This window comes from Larus michahellis, chromosome 6 (assembly GCF_964199755.1).
Source record: "Larus michahellis chromosome 6, bLarMic1.1, whole genome shotgun sequence".
Lineage (NCBI taxonomy): Eukaryota > Metazoa > Chordata > Aves > Charadriiformes > Laridae > Larus > Larus michahellis.
In genome coordinates, this window is record NC_133901.1 from 22,343,392 (window position 1) to 22,360,858 (window position 17,467).

General features: G+C 39.3%; 1 protein-coding gene across 15 annotated transcripts in view; it reads right to left on the reverse strand.

The window, feature by feature from the left end:
* DOCK10 (dedicator of cytokinesis 10) overlaps positions 1 to 17,467 on the reverse strand; it is a 161,447-nt gene that overhangs the window by 60,005 nt on the left and 83,975 nt on the right. For all 15 annotated transcript variants that reach the window (XM_074591139.1, XM_074591140.1, XM_074591137.1 and 12 more), the window contains exons 8-14: positions 13,672 to 13,855; positions 11,924 to 12,009; positions 10,350 to 10,433; positions 9,097 to 9,252; positions 7,361 to 7,582; positions 6,497 to 6,619; positions 5,799 to 5,881 (exon numbers count right to left, since the gene is read on the reverse strand). In XM_074591139.1, coding sequence (XP_074447240.1) covers positions 5,799 to 5,881; positions 6,497 to 6,619; positions 7,361 to 7,582; positions 9,097 to 9,252; positions 10,350 to 10,433; positions 11,924 to 12,009; positions 13,672 to 13,855 — 938 coding nt within the window. The remainder of the gene's footprint in view (positions 1 to 5,798; positions 5,882 to 6,496; positions 6,620 to 7,360; positions 7,583 to 9,096; positions 9,253 to 10,349; positions 10,434 to 11,923; positions 12,010 to 13,671; positions 13,856 to 17,467) is intronic.

Genomic DNA, 17,467 nt, shown 5'->3' on the forward strand with positions numbered 1-17,467 from the left:
CAGATGCAAAATAATGGAGTAAACCTTTGGAAGAGGATCCCAGGGATAAGTATAAATGCAACACGTCTTAACTTAATTAACTGAGAGAAGCACCACTATTTCATTTCTTTGTAACTGTAGAGAATAATCAACTCGCTTCTATCAGATTTTTGCCTCCAGCAGTTAGAGGGAATAAGATCCACACCAACATGCCATGTCAAAAATCTTGTTATTACGGAGAAAGCAGATCTAATTTCTGGCAGCCACCACTTACTTTACAAATCCCATTACACTGCTGTCAGACAAAAAAAAAAGAAATGAAAAAAAGATAAGATTTAATAATTACTACAGTATTGGTGACACTATGATGTTTCTTGGACTCAGCACTGCTTCCTTTTCCAGAATTAGAGAGAGGACTAAAACATTCAGTGAGTGATTTCTGTCGTGCCACTGGGCTCTGCAGTGTGATGCTGAGCAAACCCAGGCTCTGCTGCAGCTTATTAGCTAATTCCAGTGCAGGCTCTGACACCGAGCAAACCACTGCTCAGCGCAGCAGGGCTGGGAATGTTCACAGTGTAAAAGGAAAAAGAACCAGGTTTGTCCAGCAGTAGCTTACTCGGGGTCAGTGGTGCTGAGCACCAAGCACTGTCTCCCGGGAGGCTCAGGTACACGGCATCGTCACCTCCTCCACTTCGGCCACTCTGGTTTGGAGTCAGAAGCGTTTTACAGAGTCCTCCTGCCTACAACCACTCCTCCCCAGCATCAGGGTTAGCTGGGTATCATATGCCCTACCTCTAGAACTGCTCCTCGTCAGTTCAGCAGAATATCCTAGCCTAGATAATATACCCAGGACAAAATTAAAGGCATGAAGCCAGGTATCCACAATACAAAACAGGTATTTGTATCCCTCCAACTTACACACAGTAGCCCATTGCCACTACAAGAGCAAATTAAATGTTCATTGAAAACAAGATAATCCTTCTTAAAACCAGGTATGTTTTATGCACTCAGGGAAGAGTTAGATGTCTTTCTGCTGGTCAAACCATACTGGTGCCTCTGTTCCCCTGGCTCATTCAAGCTGAAGAATTGCCAGAGCAGCAAGTATTACATCTGCAGTTAAGTAACCACAATCCCATGTTTTGCTAGATCCTTTCAGGCCGCTGGGTGCAGGTGGAATGAAAGTGATCCTTGTCACAGTGAACATACTGAAAGCATTTGGAAATGACAACTGTCACAGCCAAGAAAAGGAAATTTAATAAAACACTTTTACAATCCAGGAGTCCAATATTTCTCTAATATATTAATGATTCATTGCTGCCAGTTACTTACTTACCAGAGAGATTTTAATTAGAAAAATTTCACAGAACTAAAATCCTGAAGAGATTCTCTGACGGTGTTAATTTAGGGCAAAACAAATTAACAGATTTCACTAAAGGAAATGAAACATCATCTCAGCATTTAAAGTGTTTCTATGATTCTACTGTTCTGACATTGTTAGCTGATAGTCCACAATGTTAAAAATTCTTTAAGCATGGAAAATGTACACCATGTTCATAATTTAACATTGAAAAAGCTACTTTTTAAGTAGTGGCTTATGATTTGTGGTAAAATTGCTCACCTCTAGGGTTAGAGATTCAGTGTGAGATCTGCAGCTACTGTAAATCAGTGCAGCCTCACTACCTTCAGCTACATCAACCTACGCCAGCTAAGAACCGAACCAGCAGCTGCCCAAGGTGTCGAAGGATTCAAATATTAGGCTCTAAAACGTGCAGTTTTACGAGGGTGGAGAAGGTTTGAAGGAATAGCAGAGTGTAAAAAACTAATCTCTGTGAGTGAAGCTTCCCAACATCTACAATATGTAGCCCAGGCACATATTTGCAAACTTTGGCAGTTCTGGCAGGAATATGAGAATGGAAGATGAATTTGACACACTGTAACACTAACACATACCATAATTATACCTGCGAGAGCAGACAGACACCAGAAACCACCAACGCCAGCAAGAAATCAGGGAGGAACCCTGAGTCATGCTTTTGAACGATGCTAACAAACTGGATGCCACATAAGCTAATTAAGAGTTTTAGTCACATGCACAATACTCAACTGTCAAGATTTTGGCTCGCTGAATGCGTATGTAAAAATCACACTGTGGCCATCTGTAACTGCTTTAAGGGGGGAAAATTTCCACACAAGAACAGGAGTGTGGTTAATGCCAGAATGAAATAACTGGAAAACACATTTCCAAACCCAGGGTTTTGCTATTTATCATAGCCAAACCATTTTTTCCCCTGTAGAGTGATAGCCTCCTGTGGAAACTTCTAATTTCAAGCTCTGAAAATAGAAATAGATTTTATAGGGCCAAATTATACTTTGCTTTTACCAAAAAGAGTTATGAATAATGTTAATATACAAACAGATGTAAATGAGCGCAGAATTTGACCCCATGAACTAAATAAATTCCTTGTGCAACATCATGGATAACAACAAGTTCACACGTGTGGTGTATTTAGTCAATTATTTTTAAACTGTTTTATCTCATGTGAATTATAATAAAAAACTTTAAGAGCTGATAAACACACCCAAGTATATTTTCTGTAATTAATTCTACAGATGGGAGGAAAGCTTTTCAATGGTATGGGTAGTGAAGCACCGAATTAGGATGCCATCCAAAAACATTGCCTCCTGGAACTGAGGGATGTCCACAAACCCCAGCTATGTCCCCTGCCCATGTGCTGGCCATCTGTGTAACACACACACAGTAAGTCTGCAAAATGTTGAACTCGCTGTGCATTTGCTAACACCACAAGCATATATTCCCATTTATATTTGGGAAATCACAGACAGAAATATTGGCTAGACAAACGTATTTAGGCATGACTTGATCCCATCCTAGGGAAAGCAAAAATGTATGATGTGGAGATCCTTTTGATCTTATTTTCTAAGACTGTGGGCTGCACATTGAAAAAGCAGCCTGTAATTTCGGAGAGAATACCCAATGAAACAAGTCATTGCCATCTCTGAAACTGAAAGAGTATGGGACTAGAGCCAATGGTTTCCATTGACCAAAAGTCTCAAGGAAACAGACAGAAAGGCTCAGACTCCCAGATATTCCATACCCACTGTACTAAGCATCACACTAGCAAGCTCCGCTCAAACGGAGCTGTATTGCTCTCATCCTGCCTTATGTTCTTTGCCCCATTCCAGCCTCTGCCAATTAACCAATTTGCAACGAATTCCCAAAAGGGCAAACTCTGTTCATTTACCCTATACATACTGTTGGGTGCAGCAGCAGCAACTGCTGTGCTCCACTTAGATGAGTAGTAGTTAAGCAGAGCAGAGCAATCCATCTATAGAAAACGCTTCTGCTCACATGGCTGTGGTCACAGGAGCTGCTGCTATCACATCTATCATATACCATGTTAACGAGAACCCTCAGTTCTAGTACTGAGAACAAAAAACTCACAGGTTTAAATCTGGTGGAGCACTATTTATTAGTCAAGCTCGACCTAATCAAGATTTTATTCCTTACTCCAAATCAAAGTGGCCTGTTATTACAAAATAAATTTATGCAGCTATAACACTACATCTGAGATGACCAAGGAGTTGACAACTGGTATTTTAATGATAAAATACCTAAAAGAACACAGAACTGAAAGGAGAGGAGAATCTTCTGAAAAGCAGCATTTTCTCAGTGCACCATAGCTTGACAGGCATTTAAGGTGCTATCCACCTTACAGGGATGGAAGTAAAAACTTCATTCATGTTTGCTGGATTTCTCTTAGGCAGAGCAAGTGCAGACCTGCAGCTACAATTCTGGGCCAAGGCCCAGTACTACGTAACATGCTTGAGCGGTACAGCCACGCCACGTACACAGCCAAGCGTCCACGTACAGTATAGTACAGCGCAGCCCAAACCCTGTCCTGCCTACTCCCTCCCACCGAGAGGCAATAGGGGTTGCCACTTGCAGAATCCTATGAACGGGAAATGCACTTCCTTCAAAAGAAGAAAAACTTTCTCTTTTTTGTGGTGGGTTTTTTTTGGTTTGGGGTTTTTTTTTTTGGCAAGAAACGCTCTGAGATAAGATTTGCTGAAGATGCAGAAGAACATTTTAGGCTTATCCTCCATGCAAGAGTGACTAGGCAGACCCTGAACTAGTGAAAATCATCATGCCACCTAAAGATAGCTACAGCAATGACTGAGTTGCACAGGAAGTATCACTGATGGTACCACCACAGACAGGCAGGACAGAGTTAATAAAAAACCTCGAGTCAGCCTGATGTCAAGCCTGCACCTCTTGCCATTACATGCTAAAAGTAGCGCTGTCAACCCAAGAGACAACCATCAATATAGTTCTGATGAATGGTCCTTTGGCTATACAGAAGTAGTAAATATTAATGAGTATCCTTGAGCTTGAGATGACAGATCAGAACACATTATCTGCCTTTCTCTTGAGCATGCACGTACTTCTCCTGTTCCTACTGGATATTGACAAAAATGTATGTCAATAAAAAATAAATGAACTCTTCAAATGGCTGTACCTTACTGAGTGTTTTCTCCTTTGCCATCTAAGCATCATATTCTAAAATCATAAGCTTTCCCCTACATGCAGCAGGGGAAACTGTGCACTTCTGGTGCTCCATACCTCCACACCAGAAGCCCAGAGCCACACAGCTGTCCCTCACGGTCATGGGCAATGCCACAGTGGGACTTTTTCACTTAGCACTTACTCCTTCTTCCTCCCTACAGTTTCAGGCAGCTCTCCACCTGGCCTGCCATGGTCAGAACAGAAGCCACAGAGGAGAAGGAATGCTTTCACTTGGCAATCGGCAGCTTTCCTTTTTACAGGGAATACAAGATGTTATATTCCCTGTTCTATGCATGGCAGAAAGAAGGGTGAGCTGTCACAGGGACACACAGGAGGGTCTCAGTCCTGGAGCTCTCTCATCCCAGGGCAGCAGTAAACTGAGGAAATTACAGAAGACCAAGGAGGAAAAACCAGAGAGAACAGAGAAAGGAATTACATGGAAACTGAAAGGGAGGACAGAAATAAGAAAGCCATATGTGGTTTTGTGACTTAATTTGGTTGAGGGAAATCAAGAGGCACAGGGGTGCCTCCATCTTAAGGGTGAGACCAGCGAGAAATTATCCAGGAGAGAGGAAGAATAAAAATCCATCACTGCCACTGCACTGACCTGCAATAAAACCCAACTGACCTGCCAAACAAGAAAATAACAGCTGTCACCTACTAACCACTAAAAATGCAAGAGCATCTGAAGCATAATCCTTCAATATCACCCCCAAGGCACTGTTTTAGGGTCCGCATAACCTCCAAATCCTTAGGTAGATTTTTCCTAAAACCTGACAGGTATCATAACAAGAACAGAGCTACAAACTTGTGCACCTATATTTTAGGTGGCCATTGCAACTCTATTTCAGACTGTAATTATCTTTGTAAAAAATTCCTGTGAGAACTGTGACTTTGAAGTCTCTTTGGTAATTTTTAGCACCAAACCACTGTTGGAGCTCATGATAAATTGATATTCTGTCAGCCACCTTTGCTACTCCCTGGCAACTTCACTACATACCTGAAGAAAAGATTCTGCCACAGTAACACAAAATGAGAAAGTAACCAATGTTCAGCTGTATGAAAAATAGGGCAATGAAATAATAAAGCTGCAGGATGTTCTGGGGTCCTGGACCATGCAGAAAGCCTTGCTTAGCTTCAGGCAGAACAAGTGGAAAAGAATAAAAGGATACAAGTCCAAGAACAGAATAAGCTATAAGATGCTTATAAAATCATAAAAAGAATTGATACATACCTCACTGACCAAGCAAACGGCATACGGTATTTCCCCAGCTTGCTGCAGAACTGCTTATTGGATTTTAACACTTTCTGTGCACACTACAACAAAGAAAATATGAATTATTTCATCAATATCATTGTAATATCTGAAATGCAGCACAAAGTACATCCAAGCACTCCTCTTCTGAAGAGGCTGTATAGTGTCCCTAAAATAATTTAGTCTGATACTGACCATAGCAGAAGGTTCTGGGTGGACAGCAAAGACATCACAGATGAATATGATGCTGCTGATGAATTAAACCCTTTCACCATCCCTTTAGTCAGAACTTTGTTAATTACAGTTATTATTCCAGTTGTCTGTAATATACCCAATGCAGACGCACTGCCTGCTCTCAGTGAGAAACAGGTGCCAACCCAAACTTTTCTTGTTTATGAAGCGCACTAACTCATAATTTCTAAAAGATTGCTGAAAAAGAATTTCACCCTGCTAAGATATAACTAGCATAGGATTGCACCGTGAATGGATTCGTATGTTGCAGACAAATGGTACTTGATTCATTCAGTTAATGGAACTTGGACGTTTGCTTTCTTAGGTGTGCGCCTCCTGTGAGCTTGACCTGTTCAGCAACCACGCACTGGTGAGATTTGTGAGCACAATTTGCAGTGTCTTCAGCTTCCAACAGGCTGAAGCTGCCAAACTGATGTTCCTGTTACCTTAAAAGAATCAGGATTCTTAATGTAAGGCTCAGCACTGCTGGCAATGTTTCCTGTAAGCACCTTTTCTATTTTTGCCACCAATACAATCTCAGAATGAGGATTACTTATGGAGAAAAGAGCCTGTGGATAAAAGAGAGGACAGTTAAAAAGTATATAGCAGTACTGGAGAAATTAAATACTGCTGGTGCTCTCTGTTGATGGAAACAGTAACAAAACAAATTCAGAAAGGATTATTGAGGATTATCATCTCTACATACAGCCCGACAGACAAAAATCCTTTGTGCTGGTGCTGAAGCAAGCTCGTGCCCATGCAGCACCTTGCAAACAGACTGACTCAAGTCAAGAAGCAGTATGACCACATTAGCATCACCTAACCTAACTGTTCCTCTTGGACAGTGCTTAAATACTGGCCTAAATTGGTCACACCTCAGGGGAATGACAGGGAGAAGAAAAGGTAATGTACGGGGTTTTGGGGTAAGGCTTACAGCAGCAACAAGAATGGGGAAGTACTCCGAGATTAATGCAGCATCTAGGTGTCGCTTTAAGTTGCAGTTTTGTTTGGCTGGTTTGGGAGAGGTCAGCAAACGAAACCAAAGAGCACAGGAAACACGGGTGGTTTCTCTAAATAACAGACACTAACTTTTTTCAAAGTTTTGATTGTAAATGGTTTTAAAGTCTATATGAAGAGCTCAAAAATCAAGCACCTGTATACAAGTACCACTGATAGACAAAAAATGAGTATTCTTGAAAATAAGAACCATTGGTACAGCACAAATAAATTCTCTCATGAAAATGAATACTACTACTGAACTAAAATAAGTCACACAAGTCACTAAGTCATGCAAGTCACATGTGGAATACCTGTTTTGGGTATTTCAGCCATTCTTCTGGGAACCCCTTGATCTGTGGTTCTTCCGTTTCATTTGAGTCTATATTGTCAACAGTGCCATTTTCTAATGAAAATGAGGAACCTGAAATCATCTGTCTAACGAGTGTGTGGTTCAAATCCACATGAAAATCAGCAGAGATCTTCCTGCCATCCCTGACATCGTACAGTGCCACGCTCACAAAGAAAGGCTCTACCTGGAGAAAACACCAGAAACATAATGTAGCAGTAATTGAGACCAAGGGGGTAAAACTCTATCTTTTAATAAGTTCCTGCAGCTAGAAAAAAAGAAAGCAAACAAACATTATTTACAAATTATGAGATCCATTAAAAACACACTCACACACACCCCTGCCAAAGTTAGTTTCCAACCAAGTAATTTTAGGGGCTTTTAAAGCTAGTTTGTTAATAATGCGCCAGAACAGTAATTGACAACTAACTCCAAAACTCGCAGAATAAAAAACAAATGTATGTGTCACAGATAACTACTAGAGTAAATGAACAGAGCCCCAGAGAAACATGTTACAGGATTTTTAAAATGTAGATTCAGAATCAGTATAAAAGAAGGAAGAGTGAGGGTGGGCTTTCCAGGGATAGTCAGAAATGCAGTACAAAGACGACAAATGTTAAGTAGATGAAAAATGTTTACTGGTACAAACACAAATGCGTGGGTGTATTATTCTGTGGGAAACACGTGTTCCATTTTGCTACAAAACCAAGAGCATTCAAACCGCTCTGACAGTACCCACTTATTCTATCGCATAGTACCAGGGAATTAAGTCCTATGACTGCAAGTAACCTCCAAAGAGCCTCCGTAGTTCTGATGAAATAAATCAGTCTCAGAATAACACCTTCTGAGCTGTCCAGAAATCAGAATCTTAAAACTTTGGAGATAAGGAACAACGCATGGCAGGTACAATATTCTATGCTTTTTCAGCCTCTGTAGTGAATTATTGCATGCCCTTGGTACAGTCATCATGACTTCATTTAAACAGTTATTCCAGTCTGCCAAAAAAAAAAAGTATTGATTACATCATGCTGAGTATGCACTCACTGTAGAGGTCATCTTCAAATGAAAAAAAAAAAAAATTAAAAAAAATAATCAATGCCTCAATATGTAACGTATGGAAGTTGAGTTGCCAGGACGCTAGTTTCTCAAAACTTCCCTGCTTCAGAGAACTAACTAGAAGCTATGGACTGACAGCTACACATCGCTTTTCCCTGCCCTTTTTTCTTGAAGTAAGAATAAGCAAAATTTTCTGTTTTGTCCTGTTTTTAGCTGGGCTGTTACACTAGATGAAGCATCCAGTCCTTTCTATTTTGCCTTCTCTTTTGTAATTTAATCTGCTTGGTTCCTGGTCTCTCTCTGAAAAACAGTTCACCAGCAACTGATATTCAATTGCCTCCCTACATAGGTCTTGGCAGTTTAAACTTGTTCTTCTTATAGCAATTGTTAAGAATCCTCAAGGATTTTAATATTTTTAATTCCTCAATGAACCATAGTTAACAGCCTACAATCTGAATTAGCTTCAAAATGTTTACTGAGAAGACCATCAATTTTATTATTCAATCCAAAGGGACAGGCAGAGAAGGAGGAGTGAATGCAGTATGCGTGCGTGATACAGCTTTCCTTTTACCTTCTCTTTCCAAAATAACAAGTGCACAGAGAGGGGAAAGAAAAAAAAAAAGAGAGAAAAATCACAAAGCTTACATTGGTTGAAGGATCATTTTCATTTTCAGTAACACAGGCCTGGAGATTCAAACTGAGGGATTTGCAAGTTATCAGGATCCTCTTTGCTGGCTTTTCTTCAAATGGCTTGATCACAGAGTTTGTCCCTGGAAACTCCTTTTTCTGAGGATTCAATGACTGAAATAAGTTGGGCATTCGTTACACATATGAAAAGCATGGCATTACAAAATGAAGTAAGCTTTTTAAAGGTCTTGACAATCACTGAAGCACCCGAAAACCTCAAAAAAGTCCCTGCTGATAGCTTCACGTTACCATTGTAAATGAGTGTTATTCCTAATTTGTAGATTAGGAAGCAAAGCAAAAAGATTGCCTGAGAACATACATAATGTCAGAGGCAGAATTAAGGATCCTATAACTTTAGAACAGATTTTTTTCTTGTTTATTGACTGCTTTTGAAACTTTAGCTTTTAATTTCCTCATATAGATTAAACAGCCTCATATTTTCAGACTATAACACCACGTTTTAGGATTAGATTTGAGACCTTTCCCCTCCTTTCCCCTTACTTATACACCACACCACTATTTCAATTTGCTTAATACTTTTAATAATGCCACTACAGTTGATTGACAACAGGTTTGAGTATATACTGATCCTGATTTTACTTATGTCTCCTTTTTAACTAAAATAAAGTCTCCAGTTATATCACCAATGAATTTATATCCAGTGCAAGGAACATTCTTTGAATCATGATCTCTGCCACTAAATGATAAGCAAGCTGAAGACAAAAAGAAAAGCAACCTGCACTTCCTACATTTCCAGTTAAACTTTGTTTCACATAGATAGCCTAGCCTTTTGTACCTCCAACTGTACCTTCCCACCGCTTTTTATATCCATTCACGCTTTTGTACTCAAATTCAGTGTAATGAATAACAATAAAAACACTGTTCTTTTAACATTCCCAATCCAAGAGGAAGTTCTCTCCTGCAGTATTTTCTGTTTGCTTTAACAATTCAAAGCTTAGCTAGACTGGACTAGATGACCTCCAGAGGTCACTTCCATCCTCAACCACTCTGTGATCAGACACGGGCACAGTCTATATAAAAATCTTTACGGACTAGAGATAGCACCCTTCACTCTTCAAAGCTGAAGTCTCGGGTATACCCAGTTGCTGGCTGAACTCCAATCCACTCTGGTGGCTTTGCTAACCCAGTTAGCTCAGACCACATGTATTTTAATAGTTCTAAGAACTTAAAAAGAAAAATATTTCACTTACTACTATATCAGGATCCAAAGAGAAAAGATTTAGTCGCTCTGTATTTCGAGAGGCTTTCACCGTTTCTTCTGTTTCTGTGATGTACTGTGGTGACAGATAATAAATTAGTTTTCTGCACAAGAACAGAAATCCATAGAGTTGTTAGACTTATAAATGAATGATCAATGTTTCACTTGTAACAACACTTCTCATTTCTGCAGTAGTCATCCCAAAGCACCTTCAGGCACTCTGAATGTTATATGCTTGTGAAGCAGGGATTTTCAGGCCACGATATACTTCTAAGGAACCTCAAAATAGATCATTTGAGTAATTCAAGTTCCTATCTGTTAACTAAGGAATCCATTGTGTAAGATGTCAGAACAGTGGATCGCTGCACTAAAATCCATTTAGGGATTCCCAAGTTGCGGAAGAAAAAAAAAAAACCACCCCCACAGAAAACCACTTGTGTCGGGGGAAGGGCAGAAAGGGGCGCAGGAAAGTGCAGCGCGGCCTCACAGGTGGGCAGGCACACCGACTGCAGCGTGTCACCCAAAGGTAAGGCTGGGACTCCTCTTCCCCATCCATCCTTCTGCCACGAGGCAGGATCAGTCACGCCCATTTTATTTCTGATGGACATGTGCCTAGGTTAAAAATAAGCTCTCTGATCAAAACAACTCAACAACTTCCTGAAGCCACCTGCAGGCCAACAGTGGCCTTTGAGATAATTTTAACATACCTTTGAGATACCTGCTTTAACTAAACCATTCAAAAGTATCTATCCACAGACAAGATGATCAGATACTACCACTATCCTTAATACATAAACTCAGTTACATTTTAACTGGTTGGTTGTTTTGTTTTTATTTTGGCTTTTTTTTATTATTTGTTTTTGGTTTTAAATTCTAGGTGACCACTTCATAGATATGAATACAACCTCCAGTAAAATGTAGACCAAATTCTGTCCTTATTTGCATATACAGCTTTCAGTTCAAATCTGTGGGAGTAACATCCACGAATAGCACTTGGCTGGGTAGATAGATAGTATCTATAGTAGCTCCCTGACAGAAGATTACAAACATCATACATTCATTTAAGAAAAAGCAGCGAAATATTTCCAATCTAGCTTTTCATCAAAAAACTTCTTAGCACTGCCTATAATTATCTCCTCCACATGACGAGGAACAAAACGCCTCTCCTGATACTACATGCATCTTTCAATGAAATTACAGAAGGTGATGAAGAGTTCACAGCTCGTTTCCTTGCAAGTCACACAGGAAATCCTGGCTCTCTAAGGGCCAAACTCTTCTGAAATGCAGTTAAAAAGAGTAAGTGTTTTACAGATAACTGCAGGGACCAGATCCTTAGTGACTTCACAGGTCTAAATCAAACCACAGTGAAGCTTTTCTCATTTAAACAAAGCCATCAGCTGTTCAGAAAGAAAATTATTCCTGTCATTTGTCATGACTCTAACAATCACAATGGGCTGTGCTGTATTTTCAAACCCTTCACAATATTTATGACATCTATGGGCAGGCGTTCTTCACCTAGGTAGCACTTTCCACTAAGCTTGTAAAGACAAATATAACATCCATTACTTTTGCAAAGTCAGGGTGCAAGATGTTCTCTGAAGAATCAGTCTCTTCTTGAGAGCAGTCATAATTCACTGAAACTTCTGCAGGGTCTTGAAAAGAAGAAAAAAAACAAATGTGCAAATGTTTTTACTATACTTGCTATTACCATTGGGGTTAAAAAAAAAAAAAGGAAAGAAACGGAAAGCTATGCTCCTGCTATTTCTTTTTATTCCCTTTAGTATCATCAGGCTAACAAATGGAAGAGATACTAATGCAAACCCCTGTCCTCCTCAACCTCATTTCCCACTGCTGCATACAGTAACTTAGTCCATATCTAAGCTTTCAAACAAGAGGCCTGACTCTACTCAGTGAAATGTCTGACACATTCCTTCATGACAAATATTCGTGCCCACAGCAAGGACACCTTCCTTTGCTCTCTCAGTCCCTTCTGAGGTAACATTGAAGGTTTACGTTAACGGAAATATTTTGGACTCCCAGTAAAGGGAATCTTCAGTTAGGCAGGCAGGACCTTACTCGCTCTTTGGGAAGGGGAGGGATGCAGTCTGGACTCCATGAGCCGCAAATCTATGGATCCAGAGAACAACACTATACAGCAAACCCTCTGCTCTACTTAGCTCACCAGGGACCATTCTGCTTTCACTAGGTAATTCAGCCCAACGCAAAATAAGTCATTACAGCCATTTAGGGCTCTTCTGCCAAGAAAGCATCACGCCTTTTCACAAGTTAACTCCATAGCACATTCCTGTTGCTTGTTATCAGGGTTTTTTTTCTCCACTAGTAGAAACTTCTGTTTTCTGTTAGCCTTATGTCTTTGACCTTTTGTGCACATATTTCTTCCTGTTTCATTAATATCCCTTATGGGTGGGATTTTCAGAAGTACTTCTCTGATTCTGAAGTGCAAGTCTCTTTCGCCTCCAAATCATAAAAGCACCTTTGGCTATACAAAGAGTATCCTGTCCCTCCAAAATCAGAATTTATTATAAACACCAGCCTAAAGCCTTCAATTAGCTCTGAACTTCCCCAAGACTCAGATGCATGTGGATTCAAAGCTTTGATTCAGCCCAGAGCACAAGCAGTTCAAATCCGTGTTAAGGTTTCAAGTGTTTTCAGCCTTAGAATTTCAGCTGGGGTTCATCCAAACTGAACGTGGATTTATTATGTGGAGGAATGAGTTACTGCCACATGAAGACTGCAGTATAACAGGGCATCCAATTCTTTCTTCCACAGCGAATGCATATTAATACGCAAACTCAAAAAGCAAGAAATGAAAAGTCAATAAGCTTCCAGGGGAAGAGCAATATAACACAGCTGGTATTTTTTTTAATTATTAGCTCCAGATTTTTAAGGAAAACAAAACGCTGGAAAAAGAACTGACCTAACCTCTCTTCAGCACAAAACTCTTTAAAACCTTCAGACTCCCAAGACAGTAAACCACAAAGTACTAGCAAGATCATTGACAGAGAGGACTATATTTCAAAAAGAGCTGCATGCGCAAAGCAGAGCCACGTTGCTCCTGCTGACTTTGTGGGGAGCAGCTTTACCTCCCCCCACAGCCTTTTGAAAATGATCTGTGGGGAGTTAGCTGACATTGTTCAGGGATTGCCAAAGGACTGGTGCTGCTTCGTCAAAATCAATAGGTGCAGAATCCATTACAGACTCGGGTAGTTAAAATGATTCAATAGTGATATCTGAAGGTTCAATTTTTTGCATTTGATTAAGAAAAACCAATGCAGGACACTATTCACTCTTACCAAGTTTCAGATCAGTGAGATCTGCACTTTTCCTCTCCTGAATGGTTCCCTCTGGATTTATTTGCAGGATTTTGTTGAGAGTGAAAATCCAGTCATCCATATCCTGCTCATTTTCAGCTGCCAGCACAAAGTATGTGAGGTCATTCATTTTCAACTCAAAGGCATGTTTCCTAAGCCTGTTATTCTGTTGGAACAAAAGGAAAAGAAAAATAAACGCTAGAACTAATTCTAAAAAGGTACTGAAAAAGGCATCCATAAGGTGGACTTGTATATGGTCACTCCTTAAAAATAACATTCAAGCAAAATTCAGTGGCTTTAAAGAAAATCCAAGTAGTGCGATATAAACGCAAATTATGTCAATTTATTCTTGGGTCTTTGTGTATCTAAGATCTTCTGTGGCCAAATACACGTCTTCTATTTAGCCATAGAAATCTATGACTATGGACAATAACACTTGAAACAACAGTAGGGAATACCTCCCAAGTGGAATAATGAAAGATCTCTGATGGTGAAGTACGGCATTGCTACATGAGTTGTAGTTGTCTGGACAGAACACCTCTAAAGCCCAAGCCTCCTACAGCCACCAGCACACCAGACACTCAAAAAGGTACTAAATAGGGCTAAGTCATATGAATATTTACTCAATGGGAACAGGACTGAGTTCACCAAATTCAAACTAGCAAGCAAGCAAAGTCAGCACGTGATCAACGACTGTTCCATCCCTGACTGCTGAGGTTGGGCCTGAGTAGGTCAAAGCTAATTGTGAACAACTTACAAAATGTTCTGGTTTGAGATATTTACAGATGCTGCTAACAAACTACATAAAGGTAGCATTTTCTGGGCATCCAAAGAAGTTAGAAACACTGTGGTTAGGATAAGAACATTTCTACATAATTTTATTATTTTATATTTTTCTGAAAGAGCTTCTGGATGATATGAGTTTAAACTTGGAATAGATATTAAGCAGTAAATCGCTCCAGAATATTGCAATAGGACAAATTCCTCCATATGAAAATATTACTATGGGTACTTCCCACTGCAGCCTTTGCGTTAAAAGGATTTTTAAGATGACTAAGGCAATTTCAACAATTTTTTGCAGGAGGCAAAAGGCGAGGTACAGTGCTGTTCAATCCTTGCAATGCTACCCTTTTCAAACATAGAATAGGAACCAATGCCCAGTATATTGGCAACAGATTGTGTTGAGATCTGTTTTGTGTCACTAGATTTCACCTGCAGTAGATGGTTAATCCATAAGTTTCTGTCATAAGAATTAACAGGTGCTTGGTTACTGAAACAGCTCAATAAAATTAAACAAAGTGATGGGATTTTATAGAAGCAGTTGCACCAGTTGTCTCTCCTCCTTACTTAAATCTGAAAGAACACTGATGCATCCTACCCCTCTTACTTCATCAAACTTTTACAACCATTGACTATGGACATCAGTGCCACTGTTGTCTTCAATATTCCAGAAAAATGCCATTACTTCTGTTGACACATCTAACCTTGGAGCGATGCTGACAAATGAAAAACAATTCATCCACCCCATAACAGGCCATGTCACTAAATTTTATTATTCTTCATTAACAGTCTGAAATAACATGACCATGGCATCCTGTAGTTCTACAAACTATAACTATTTCTCAGTGCAGTCCTATACCAACAAGTTACTAAAAATAGCTTCTAAGCCAGAGAGTGAGGATGGTAGTGATATTTTTACTTAATAGGAACAGAGGCAAAATGTGATACAGATTAGCAGAGGAGGAGACCAGGAACCAACACTGACAATAAAGTTCCATGAACATTTTTTTTTTCCCAGAAGCAAAGATGATTTAGAAGATTCCTACCCAATCTGTTGTTAATCACTTGCTCCAGTCCTTATATTACATGTCATGACCCAGCTCAGGAATCAGTTAAGACTGAACAACTTCTGGAGCTACGCAGGTCAACAGAGTCAGTCAAATCTTGGCTTTTCAAACTGACTTGGGATTGTGTGTGTGTATGTGCGTGCATGTTATTTTTTAGTTCTGCTACTGGAATTTCTCTTGGTAAGAAATAGTTTTCCTCTCAAGTACTTTATTGAGGAGAATATTCTTTTGGGGATACAAATTTTAGTTCACACAACATAGGGTAAGAATAAGGTTGGGTTTTGTAGCAATTGGTTCTTGGGTGTCCAATACTTTTCTTGATCCTGAAATCACTCTAATCCTCCAATCACCGCATACATTCAAATTAATGTAAAACAAGGACTAAAATTTCACTGAAACATGTTTTTACTGACATAACACAAGGGCTTGACCAAGAGCTAGAAGTTGAACAAAACTATGACAAGAATCCTAGATAGTGGCCATTCAGAACTTTTAAAGATGACAGATATTTTAAAGACAGATATTTTAAAGACAGATATTTTAAAGACAGATATTTTAAAGACAGATATTTTAAAGACAGATATTTTAAAGACAGATATTTTAAAGACAGATATTTTAAAGACAGATAAAGATAGATAGTTTATTAGATATTTTAAAGATAGATTATTCTATGATTCTATGATTTGTATAAAGTGGATTATGTATACCAATTTATTGACAATCTATAAGGAAAAATGCTACATTTCAATTTATCTTCAGAAAGTATAAAAAGCACTGAAATTAATGCATTTCTTGTCTATATTATGTACTACTTCTTACAGACATGGCCAAAATCTTTAAATCAGGTACTGTAACACTATTAGACATTATCTAATAGAGCAATACATCTCGCATGCTGAATCTTAAAACATCAGGTCAGGAAAACTTCAATATCCACTTTTCCATCTGCACTTCAGACTTCTGGCAAGCAGATGAGATCTACAGCAAAGTCTTGGTTTCAAATCTAAAGCCAACTATTTTCTTCCTGATCAGTTAACAGGAAAAAAAAAAAGCAAAGCACCATTTCTCAGTTTGCTTCTTTTTAAGTCCTTCCATATGGTACGTGGACCTTGAGGTTGACTTGTAATCTTCAACACTTAATTTCAACTTTAAAACTTCTTCCAGAAGGAAATAATACAAGATTCAAAAAGAAACCATGGATGAACTATAAATGAAACATCAGGCTAAGTCTAATGCCTGCAGGGTCATTCTTCCAAAATAACAGAATTGTTTTGGAAGTATTTTTTATTTTATCCGGAGGCAATTTCTCCAGGATGTTTACTACAATTTAGATATTCAAGCTCTATCAAACAGGAACTCAAAGTCATTCATAGAGAGTTAAATGATTTACAGTGGTATTAAAACTCATTAAAGCAGAACTTTCACGTCACAGTTTTCCTCTAAATCTTCAGTTTTACCCAACTCTTTCTCCACATTCTATGGGCTCCCCTTTTTATGGCAACTCTTAAGCCAGGTTTTGTTTTTCAGCCCATGATTCTAAGTTCGTCATAGGCTTTGAGAGCTGATGATACTTGCCCTATTACCCCCTTGGCTAAGAATCACTTCTTGCTAGTGAAGACAGCCCATAAATTTGTGCATCCCATTCTAAATGTCAATCAAAGAACAATCACGAAAACTAGCGTCTGGGGGTAGGCGAGAGGAGAACATACAGTTCAAACAGTTTGGGACAATTTGCAGGAACACTGTAGATTTAGAAGGCAGCCATCAAAGTTCAGGAGGAGGATTTCAAAGGTTTCTTGAGCTTTTTTGTCAGAGGTTAGTCAAAAAAGGACAGAAATCTTACAGTCAAGACATTTCTGCTGTCATGGAGTGTCATCAGAAAAAACACAGCAGAACAGGCACCCTCCGCAATGGCATTAAATCTGTACCTA